The 12,082-nt window shown below is 46.0% G+C and overlaps 1 protein-coding gene across 1 annotated transcript in view; it reads left to right on the top strand.

The window, feature by feature from the left end:
* AGPAT5 (1-acylglycerol-3-phosphate O-acyltransferase 5) overlaps positions 1-12,082 on the top strand; it is a 490,329-nt gene that overhangs the window by 352,468 nt on the left and 125,779 nt on the right. Inside the window, exon 5 of the mRNA XM_069235809.1 lies at positions 9,017-9,107. Coding sequence (XP_069091910.1) covers positions 9,017-9,107 — 91 coding nt within the window. The remainder of the gene's footprint in view (positions 1-9,016; positions 9,108-12,082) is intronic.

Raw genomic sequence — 12,082 nt, 5'->3', positions numbered from 1 at the left:
TATATGCCGCCTGCAAAATTTTATTTGACATGGCTCCGTTTAAGAAATACAAATTCTGTTCCTGCTTGATAAATATGATCAGGTTTACTCCATCACTGCAGTACGAACAGGCATAACACATTAAATTAATGTGCTGAAGTAAATGAAGTTACCATAAAATATATCCTTTGTCATAGGTCAACAGAACTTGTTTTAATACTGAGCAATAACATATTCACATATTCTTATGTTATGTGAAATCTCATTTGTTTCAACAGAGTAGGCCAGTGTTAGGAAAGCTAAGGTTTAATGTATTTTTGTTGTATTTTAGTAGTAATTGCCTTGCCATATGTACAAGTTCACTAAGTCCTGAAGTTGTTTAAGTATTATAGTCTGCACAGTAAGGCAGACGTCTGGTAAACATACAAAATCTGCAGGAGGACATTCATTTTAAGCACAGTGATTCTACCCAGCCACAAGAAGTAGTGAAAGTCTTTCTTAATGTTCTATAGTAATGCTGTGTAGTTCAACTGGACTACTTGGTTGGTTGTATGGCCTATGGATTGGAAATCATGCTGTGGAGGCCCTCTGTTTTTTGTGTGACTGGGTGTAGCAATAATGTTTTTGATTTTGTGAGACTGATTTGTAAAATTGGAAACTGCTCCAGAGGTGTCAGCTATTCCAACACTGGCAGAAATTGACTCTTGGGGATCTGTCAGCACCAACATGATGTCTTCAGCAAACATAGCTCGCTTGAAAAGGTCCTTGCCAATCAGGCCCCACTTTGGTAGAATCTTGTAAGGCTCTCAACATGCAACAACTTGTGACTCTGGCCACTCACCAGACAGGCCATATTTTAGACCTAGTTTCCTCCAATCTCCCTCTATCTGTTGATGAGCTGATTTGCCTCCTTTGGTCTGAGCATTATCTTGTTCTGGAAGTGAACCTGCTACAGAGAAAAAGGTGTTGGCTAGGGCACAGAGAAAGTTAATCCTTCTGGTTTGATGGAATTACTAGAGAGCTCTAGTTGCCTTTGTTGGCAATATTGACCGAGATGTTGAGTTGTACAGCACTTGGCTACACAAGACCGTTTCTTCTCTGGCACCCTTGAAAATGAAAACCGATTACCTCCAAGTGAAGTACCCCTTCTGCCCCCTGGTTTACCTTTAAACTTTTGCCTCCTAAAATACACAGTAAACAATTGAAGAGGAAATGATGATCGGATTATAGCTCTTCTGACAAGAAATGCTGTAAAGTAGCTTTGAAAGCCTATCATAAAGCAATTAAAATGCCTTAATGCGCCTTTTACTCCCAATGTATTGCAGAGGCGGAAAACTGCTTTAGCGAAGTTCTCCACGTTTTTGAGGATAAGATTCTCAAGATTCATGCAGGGTTACTTTCTTCCTTGAATACATGCTGACCTTTTTCCCTTGCTCAAACACATTAGGCTCGGCTGAGGTGTAAATCTGTGTGACCCTTGCCCCCCTCCAACCCTATTGATCGCTTACTCAGAGACCTTAGTCCCCATAAGCAGTAGGTCCTTCCATCTGGAAAACGACCCCTTCTTAAAAGAACACATTCCTTTAATTTTGTCAAAAACTTCTGCCCCATCTCTCTGTTCCCTACCTCAGCTAAAATGTTGGAAAAACTGGTTCATCCCTAGTTATCCACTTATTTGGAGGAGCACAAACTTCTGCATCATGCTCAGTCAGACTTTCACCCACAGCAATGTGCAGAAACAGCCCTCCTCGAGGTGATTGTTTGTTCTTGATGGATCTGTCAGTGGCATTTGATACCGTCTCCCATTCCATCTTGCTTTAGTGCATGTCAGATTTAGGCTTGAGAGGCAAGGCTTTTTAGAGTGAAGCGAGCAGTTTGGCTTGCTCCCTATGGTTCTTCCAGCAATCGGCTAGCTTTTGGGGTGCCACAAGGCTCCTCCCACATCCCTACTTTTTTTTAAAAACCTTCATGCCCCCTTAGCAAAACTCGTTGAGTCTTATGGGTTGGTGACCAACTCTTATTCCAATGACACCAGTTGCTCTTCACTTTTGCCCCTGTTTCCACGGGCAGGATCTTGAACTCATGTCTGTTTCATGTCTTTCATTGGTCGCACACAAGCCATGTGCAATTGAATGCAGACAAAATAGACATTATACTATTTGGACAGTGAGAAACACTGGCTATCCTGCTGATTTCTGGCTCTCCACCAATCAACCATACCTACTGCAGTCTTTATGAATTTCGAAGTCAAATTTGATGATAAGCTCTCCTTTCATTCTCAGATTCTGTCTGTGACTGCGGCCTGCTTCACCTTACTCCATGCTATTAGGAGTTCCTTGATTTCTTCCCCATGACAGTTTGTAGTACAGAAGTCCATGCTGTGATAACATCTGGACTGGATTATGTTAACATCATATGCCTAGGGTCCCATAGAGATGGATCAGGAAGCTTCATGTGGTTCAGAATGCTGCTGCCAGCCTAATCTTGGGCACCCCTAAAAGGGAGACTGTTTTGCCATTGTGTGCTCCTCATTGGATCACTATTAAGGAAGTATTCTTTTTGAAGCTCTTATGTGCTCTGTAAGCTCAGTCCGCATTTTCTAATCAACCAGTCCATTTGTAGAGTGCACTCTGTCACCTCTGAGGGTCTCTGGGTGCTTTTGTGCCTTGTCTCTGTCAAAAGTTTTTATTTTAACTCTGTGAGCGAGGGTGCTGTTTGGAAGTGTATCAGTAGGGAGTTAACTCTTGGTTGTGGTGTAGGCGAACGAGCGTCCTCCGGTGCTGCTGTGGAGGATGCAGGGTGTGTGTGCCAGGGCGAGTGAGGTGGAGCACAGGTGTCTTGCGGGCTGGTGGAAATTTAGATGGTGGTTGATACAAGATGGCCCTTGATTGTGTAGTACTTTGTAGGTGTGTGTGAGGCTCTTGAACTGACATCTCTTCTGGATGGGGAGCCAGGAGGTGCCTGAGGTGAGGGGGGGAGGGGGGGGTGTGATGTGAGTCTGTTTCAGTCGGTCCAGGATGAGTCTGGCTGCGGTGTTCTGTATGGTCTAGGGTCTTCTGAGGAATTGGGTGGGCAGTCTGGTGTAGAGAGCATTGCAGTAGTCAAGGCGGCCGGAGACGAGGGCTTGTGTGACCTTTTAGCTGGTGTTGAGGGAGATCGATCTGACGATGTTTGCTGGGGGGGGGGGCAATCATGTAAATGTTGAACAGGATGGGGCTGAGGGAGGATCCTTAGGTTATGTCCTTGGGTGTGGAAGAGAAGGGAGGCAGTCAGATGCTGTGTTAATCCTGATAGAAAGGAAGTAATTCACTTGAGGGCCTTTTTCTGTATGCCGATGGTGTGGAGTTCGTAGATAAGGGTATGGTGGGAGACAGTCAAATGTTGCTGAGGTGGAGAAGCATCAGGGCCGTAGCTTCTGCGCGGTCGAGGAAAGCTCTTATGTCGCCTGTGGAGGCGATTTGCACGGTCTCCGTGCTGTGGTTTGCATGGAATCGCAATTATAATGAGTGGAGAAGTTGGTTGAGTTCCAGGTATTCGGTGAGCTGTATGTTGATGGCCTTCTTGAGTACTCTGGCGTGGAAAGGGAGAATGGAGTTTGATCAGCAATTTTTTAGGTCACTTTGGTTGGCAGAGGACGTTTTCAGGAGGAGTCTGACCTCCACGTGTTTCCATTCGTCTGGGAAAGTTGCTGTGGAGATGGAGGTGTTGAGGATGTTGGTGAGCTTTGTGCTAAAGGATTTGCGTCGAGGTTGAAGAGATGGTGGGAGCTGGGATTTGTTGGGGCCCTGGATTGGATGTACGATAGGATGGTCATGGTAGTCTGCGTAGTTAGTGGGGTCAATGTTTTCTGGTTGCTTGCGGTTGATGAGACTGGGGGTGAGGGGTTGGAGGTTGAAGTTGAAGTTGTAGATTGTGGTAATCTTGCTGTGGAAGTAGTCCGAGAGGGAGTCAGAGAGTTACTGGGAGGGGTGGATGGAGGGTTGGCAAAATCCTTGATGATCTTGAAAGGTTTTTTCGTGTGATTGGCCACGGAGTTGATGCGGTTGGCGATGGCTGCTGTTTTTGGCTTCTTTGGTGTGCCAATGTTATTTGTTGAGGGCTGTCTTGTAGGTGGCTCTGTCTTGTGGAGGCTCGCCATCTCTTCTTGAGTCGGTGGATCAGAGCTCTTGGATATACCAGTTGGTTCGTTATAAGGTTTTGATAGGTTTGGCTGGTTTCAGCAGGGCAACTTCGTCGGTGCAGTTGGTGATCCAGGTGGCAAAGTTTCAGGTGGCCTGGTTGAGATCTGCTGAGATTTCGGGTTGTGAAGTGCTGAGTAATTGGGTCCATGCATTTTTCCCCAACTGCGGTGGGTGGTCTTGTGCGTCATGGTGGATGTGTGTTGATATCTACTTGAGAAGGTAAAGTGGGCGATGGCGTGGTCGGTCCAGGTGAGCTCTCTGGTGTGAGTAAACTTGATTCTGTGGCTGGATGTAAAGATGGTGTTGAGTGTGTGTCCCGGTTTGTGCGTGGGTGCAGTGACTAGTTGGGTGAGGCCGACCTTGTTGAGGTTAAGAAGGGTGGTGATGTTGGTGTCTTTGGGGTCGTCAGTGTGAAAGTTGAGATCGCTGAGTAGGATGGAGTGCCAGGAATCTATTGCCAGGAGGGCGTTGAAGTTTGGGACGGTGTTGCAGAAGGCTGGATGGGGTCCTGGTGGTCTGTGGGCGAGGGTGCCTCTTACAGTGGTCTTGGCATCTGTATGGAGTTGGAAATTGCGGTGCTCCATGAGGGGTGTTGGGTCGTCATTGGTGATGGTGCATCGGATGGTTGCCTTGAAGATTATGGTGATGGCTCCATGGGTTTTTTGCGTTGTCTTTGTGTATCATCTTGCATCATCTTGTAGCTGGTTGGGGTGGCAATGGCGATGTCAGGATTCGTGGTTGGGCTGAGCCATGTTTCTGTGTTGAAGGCCACATCGGGTGGGGGGGAGTTGATGGAGTCCCTGCAAAGGGAACGGGTGTTGAGCAGGATGCACAGGAGGGGTACCTGGATAAGCATGGGCTCGTTTGCGCAGGGTCTTATACAGGCCAGAGATCTTGTGCGCCAGGCGAAGCAGCAAGTAGTGACAGGTTAAAGGTCCTTTGGTTGAACGCGGTGAGGCACTGAAGTAGTTTATGTTTCGGTGGCTGAGAACTAGGGCCAGGAGGTCCTCGGCAGTGCAGTGGTGGATGGTGGTAGGGCCCGGGGTCCTGGTGCTGGGTGCGATCTAGGCGCCGACAGGCACAGACAGACTTGACTATGGCGCCACGGCGACACAGCCACACAGCGGCCTCCATAAGTAGTCCTGAGAGAGGGCGGGACTGTGCAATACGCAGAGGGCGGGGCAGGTGAAAAGATGGGAGCAGGGAAAAGCGGGAAACAAGAACTGTAAAACAAAATGACTACTAACATAAACCTCAAATCTAAATCCAAACAAATTCAAAAGCCAAACAAAAGAACCTACCCAAAATGAAAGCGCAATCAGGATAGGAGAGACCTTGAGGGCCGCTGCAGTGGGTGCACAGCAGGCGAGCAACAGGATCGAGCTGGGGACTCAGACTGGGAGTAGAGTCAGTGGGCTACTCATAATAAACATGATCATGCATTACCTTCTGCTTAGACCCCGCTTGTCCACCTTGACTTTGATGACTAAGGTGCTGAGATTCCGCGAGTCAGGAAGGGTGGGTGTTCCTTTTTGGTCATTGCAAGGAAAGAGTGGAATCTGCTTCCACTTGCATTGCAGTTCATTTATCAGGAGTCAGCATTTACGAAGGCATTTAAAATCTTTTTGCCATGGTGTTCCTCTGCAGGCCTAGTGCTGGGACACTCCGTGCAGTAGCCTTGAGTTTTTATTTCATTCCATCACCCCTTCAATGTCATCTTTGTCTGATTTAATTAGCAAACATCTCCAGTGTCAAATATAAATGGTGAAAGGGGTCACTTCTGCCTGGTTCCCTGCTTCCACTTTTAAAGTTACTTTTAAAGTGCACGGACACCATAGGGCTCGTGCAACTACAGCAGAGTCAGTCAGAAACTGAAGGCGCAGCAACGTTTATCAGTCAACATTAAATTATTTTCTAGTTTGACTAGAGTGAGTCCCATAGTTGGGCTCCAAATACTCACAAAGCCCATGCCCCTTATTCGGCTCTGGTGAATCATAGAACTTGCAGTTGTAATTGTAAGTTTAACCAAAAGGTTCTGATTGCAACATGAGATTATAGAACTTCCCAAAATGAATTTGCACCTGGGGAATTAAAATTCTAAAAAAATAATCCACAGAATGGCCTATAAAGTCAAGGATCATTTAAGTGTCCCGAAGAGACAAAAACATTTTTTGTTCCCAGCCCCAGGCAAAAGTCAGCAAGAAATAAGTCAAGAATATTATACATTTCTAAGTATGCCTGTTTAGCAGTATTGGGCGTAGTAGGGAGAAGCATAGATTGCCCCATTGTTGAATGATGAGTTTCTGGGCTGGTTTACTTCTGTAGTGGAGTCACTGCGTACAGTTCTAGAATAAAGATACTTGTTTCAAGAGTATGAGGCATTAATAATGTTAGTGAAAGCAAGGTCAATCTTAAATGCCAGATACCTTAAATACCAAGATTGGTTAAAGGTTATCACAAGAACCGGGTATAAGTTGAGACAGCTTTCTGCTACCTTCTGCTCTTGAAACGAGTGTCAGGGAGGTAATCTGGACAATAGTGTCCTAACTGGGCCAATTCTATGACTCAATCTTGTTGTTTAATAGCCCTGGATAAAGTCCTAGATCTGATTAATTTCATGGAGACTTTTAGTGGTAGATCATTTTCAAAGCTCATGAGATGAATGTGCCATTGTATTTGTGCAAGGGGTGGTGAGAGCACAAAAGATTATACAAGAGAATATTTTCAACAAGAAATCTGAACCAAAATGAATTAGCACTTCTAAAAGGCCTGCTTGGCATTGGAAAGAAAAAGCTCATAGAGCTTGAGTTTGGATCTCTACTGAGCCATAGATTCCTCAGAATGGTTCAGGCACCATTATCATTCCACTCCTGCTTACTCTTTTAGAATATACTCCAACTTCAAGCTTGAATGTTCTAAAAATATTCATTTCTTAGAGGCTGCAGAGAAGTCTAAAAAAAAATCTTGTGGTTCCCAGTGGCTTTTGATTTTTGCAACTTAGGCTATTTCCAACAGACAGTTAGAGCTGCCTCTGGGTGTGAATCTTAGAAGAGGTCAGGGTCCCAAGGAAGTTTTATACCACCTTGAAGGTAAATTGATAAGGGCTGCCTTTTAAAGAATGCTCATTGAACTGTGAGACACCCATGCTGTTACCAGTTACTTCTCTTTCCTGTGATATCACCTTTCATAACTTATTCACCATTGCATCAGTTATACAGGGACGGAGGTGGCCTACATTTAATGTTCAGGAAGCAGGCCTTTCTCATAGATCATTGTCTGTAAGCAGTCCATTATTTACCATGGAGTCATAACAGTCAACGTTTGTAATGCAGATCTTCAACCAGCAGTAAACTGATGAGATTAAATGATTGCTTTTGTAACCACAAGTATGTAAAATATCTTGAAACTCAAGGTTGGTTCTCTACTTCAGATCACATCAGCATTGCTTCATACGGGGTACATTACAAATGAGAAGGTGCATCGATTGAAGCGTCTCAAAATTGATTGTAAGTCTGTAAAAGTCAAATGATCCAAAACAGGGTTGCTCAATTTGAAATTTTGCAAGTTACATTTAAAGACACTACATAAAGTAGAATGCACAGTCTCTAGGCTGCATAAGGTGAGCTTGCGTTCTTGTGACATATTGTGGAATTGCCCATACAAATGAATGGACTTGCCTCTTCAGATATTCTACTGTGGATCTGCACATCCAATCTGGTCTTACATTTCAAGGGAGATCAGCGAGATAAGTGTAAGAACATTGAGTTAAATAAGGTAGGTGTGACCGCAGGCACAAATGCCATACCGAGCCAGATTTAAGTAACAGTGTTGTGCTCCTTTAGATCTGTTATTGTTCCTGGCAGTAAACATGATCATGTGAACTTAAGAGTGCATATAAGTTGGCCATTCATTCATGGCAGATATGAGTTTGTTCTGACTGAAGGGTATGTAACCTGTTGAACAGCAGGAATTTGACAGCCAAGAGATGTTTGTGAGTGCAGAGTGATGCTAAGCTCCAATCATCTAAACCACTATGAATACTTATTATAAACCTGGCATTACTGAGATTCCTATTTTTAGATTGAGCTTCTTGCTGTACACAGAAGAAACCCAGGGCATTCTCCTCCAGACACCTGCAAATTAGCTGTCTTAGAAATGTATATCATTAGCACTGAAAGTATTTTGTTCAGTTTAAAGCTGTTAGTTAATCACCATCGAAAGGCATTGTTCCACAACTTGGAAAGTTTGTGATGCTGCCACTAAACTGGTTCAAAATGTGTTGTCAGTCTAATGAAAATTCTGGTGTTTTTGTTTCTCCCTCATTCTTTTTAGTTCTAGTACAGTGTTAAGTTAAGCACTTTGGACACATTGTGTACTAGAAATTTTAATGGAACAGCACTAAACGTAATCCTTTTTCTAATACATTTAAAGATCAAGTGACATACTGGATCCATGTGGAATATGGCCTTATTTTTAAGAACTCACTAAGAACCTATTAGTCAAAAAGAAAAGTTGCAGGTACAATTAAAAAAATGTTTTATCATGGAGCAGTCCATTTTTAAGGAAAACATTTATAAATTGTTCCAAACCTTTGTGTGAATGGGACTGAATTAAAATGCATGGATCTATATTCAAACTATTGCCAAAGTCTGTTGTCAGCACAATAATGCTGTATTTTCATGCATAGCTATTAGATACCCAGGTTTCATCTTCAAATGTCTTTTGATATCACGTAGCACAGCTATGGTTAAGGTCACTTTCTGCCATGCGCAAAAGCCCAAAGTTATCATTTTAAATAATAGTTATTCAGATCAATTAAAATAACTTGGACCGTGGGGTTTTCTTTTACCCTACAGATGTATCTTGTGATTTTTCCAGAGGGAACTCGTTACAATCCTGAGCTACCAAAAGTCCTGGCCGATAGTCAAGCATTTGCCCACAAGGAAGGTAAGGTTGATCTTTGAAATATTTATTAAATAGTATTGTCTTGTGGAACATAAATATGGCCTGAACTCGGTCAACATTCTGGGTAACTGATAGTCTGAATAAGCAAACAAATTAGAGTAGAACTTGTTTTTAATAAGGCCTGGATCATTGGGCTGCTTCAACAGATCAGTGTTCGTACTGTGCTCTTGAGTTATAGAAACCAGCTGCTAGAGCTCTTCTTGTGAGGTTAGACAGATACAGATATAATACAGAATTATAGATGATAAAAGTTAATTATGGGGATGTTTTTTCACCAAGGCATTCTGAGAGACCTCAATTAGACAACAAGAGTAAAGCTTGAGTTTTCTATGATGTCACTCAGAAGTCTAATGTGAAAAACATCTCAGTGATTCACTTTATAACTGTGAAGTTGGTTATCGAAGTAATGAAATTGCTGAGGGTTAATTCCTCAAATAGGTTTTATTCATATGACGCCTATCCATCAAACCTCTTCCCGATTCAACCGACAGTCTGTTTCACCCCCCCCCCCCCCAGCACCACCTGCACCACCTGTTCTACAGTCCATTACCACAGCAAATGACTCTGTTCTCAGAATCATTTGCTAAGGACACCCCACATCTCCCGTTCATATTTAAAAAACACTAAAACATTTTTTTTTTTAAATATACAATACCTAAATAACAGGCTAACAGGAAAACAAATAAACATGAGAATGAGCATTCCCACAAGGAATTAATGTTGCAGTTGCAGTATGAATCAAATCAAATCAAATCATTAACATTTATAAAGCGCGCTACTCACCCGTGCGGGTCTCAAGGCGCTAGGGGAAAAAGGGGGGGTTATCGCTGCTCGAACAGCCAGGTCTTTAGGAGTCTCCGGACAGCGGAGTGGTCCTGGGTGGTCCTGAGGCTGGTGGGGAGGGAGTTCCAGGTCTTGGCCGCCAGGAAGGAAAAAGATCTCCCACCCGCCGTGGAGCGGCGGATGCGAGGGACAGCAGCGAGTGCGAGGCCAGAGGAGCGGAGGAGGCGGGTGGGGACGTAGAAGCTGAGGCGTCTGTTGAGGTATTCCGGTCCCTTGTCGTGGAGGGCTTTGTGTGCGTGGGTGAGAAGTCGGAAGGTGATCCTTTTGCTGACTGGGAGCCAATACAGGTGTCTCAGGTGTGCGGAGATGTGGCTGCTGCGGGGTATGTCGAGGATGAGGCGGGCCGAGGCGTTTTGAATGCGTTGCAGGCGATTTTGGAGTTTGGCTGTGGTCCCGGCGTAGAGGGTGTTGCCGTAGTCCAGGCGGCTCGTGACGAGGGCGTGGGTCACGGTTTTTCTGGTGTCGGCAGGGATCCAGCGGAAGATCTTGCGGAGCATGCGGAGGGTGAGGAAGCAGGCGGAGGACACGGCGTTGACTTGCTTGGTCATGGTGAGAAGAGGGTCCAAGATGAAGCCGAGGTTGCGGGCGTGGTCTGTGGGGGTCGGTGCGGTGCCGAGGGCCGTGGGCCACCAGGAGTCGTCCCAGGCCGACGGGGTGTTTCCGAGGATGAGAACTTCCGTTTTTTCAGAGTTCAGCTTTAGGCAGCTGAGCCTCATCCAATCTACGACGTCCTTCATACCCTCTTGTAGGTTGGTTTTGGCGCTGGCGGGGTCCGTGGTGAGGGAGAGTATAAGTTGGGTGTCGTCGGCGTAGGAGGTGATGATGATGTCGTGCTTGCGTACGATGTTGGCGAGGGGGCTCATGTAGACATTGAAGAGTGTCGGGCTGAGTGATGAGCCTTGGGGTACGCTGCAGATGATCTCGGTGGGTTCTGAGCGAAACGGAGGGAGGTAAACTCTTTGGGAACGGTTTGCGAGGAAGGAGGCGATCCAGTCCAGGGCCTGGCCTTGGATCCCGGTGGAGCGGAGGCGGGTGATTAGGGTGCGGTGACAGACGGTGTCAAAGGCAGCCGAGAGGTCGAGCAGAATGAGGGCGACTGTTTCACCGTTGTCCATCAGGGTTCTGATGTCGTCAGTGACTGAGATGAGGGCGGTTTCAGTGCTGTGGTTGGTTCGGAATCCGGTTTGTGAGGGGTCGAGCAGGTTGTTGTCTTCCAGGAAGGTGGTCAGCTGTTTGTTGACGGTCTTCTCTATTACTTTGGCTGGGAAAGGCAGAAGAGAGATGGGGCGGAAGTTTTTCAGGTCGCTCGGGTCAGCCGTAGGTTTCTTTAGTAGGGCGTTGACTTCGGCGTGTTTCCAGCATTCGGGGAAGGTAGCAGAAGAAAAAGAAGAGTTGATGACGGTCTGGAGGTGCGGGGCGATGATGTCGTCGGCTTTGTTAAAGATGAAGTGCGGGCAGGGGTCCGAAGGGGCGCCGGAGTGGATAGAGTTCATGATGGATTTGGTTTCTTCCGTGTTGATGTGGGTCCAGTTGTTGAGGGTGATGGCCGTGGATGCCGGTTCGATGGTGTTTGGTTGGGTCTGGTGTCCGAAGCTGTCGTGGAGGCCGCTAATCTTGCGATGGAAGAAAGTGGCGAGGGATTCGCACAAATCCTGTGAGGGCGTGACGGCGTTGGCGTTGGCACTGGGGTTGGAGAACTCCTTGACGATGCTGAAGAGTTCTCTGCTGTTGTGTCTGTTTTTGTCCAGTCTGTCGGTGAAAAAGTTCCTTTTGGCAGCGCGGATCAGGTGGTGGTGTTGGCGGGTAGCGTTCTTGAGGGCGGTCATGTTGTCAGCGGTGTGGTCCTTGCGCCAGGCTTTCTCAAGGGCGCGACAAGTTTTCTTTGATTCTTTGAGGGTGTCAGAGAACCAGAGAGGTTATTTGGTGTTGGTCTGTCGATGCGTGCGTTTGAGGGGAGCAAGGATGTCTGCGCAGTTGGAGATCCAGTTTGTAAGGTTGAGGGCTGCGTCGTTGGGGTCGGTGGTGAGGGTGGGTTGGTTGGCGGCGAGTGCGGAGAAGAGTTGCTCTTCGGGGATCTTGTTCCATTGTCGACAAGGGATGGGTTGGGTGCGGAG

The sequence above is a fragment of the Pleurodeles waltl genome, chromosome 5, assembly GCF_031143425.1.
Source record: "Pleurodeles waltl isolate 20211129_DDA chromosome 5, aPleWal1.hap1.20221129, whole genome shotgun sequence".
Classification (NCBI taxonomy): Eukaryota; Metazoa; Chordata; class Amphibia; order Caudata; family Salamandridae; genus Pleurodeles; species Pleurodeles waltl.
This window is presented reverse-complemented; position numbering and strand designations above follow the sequence as displayed.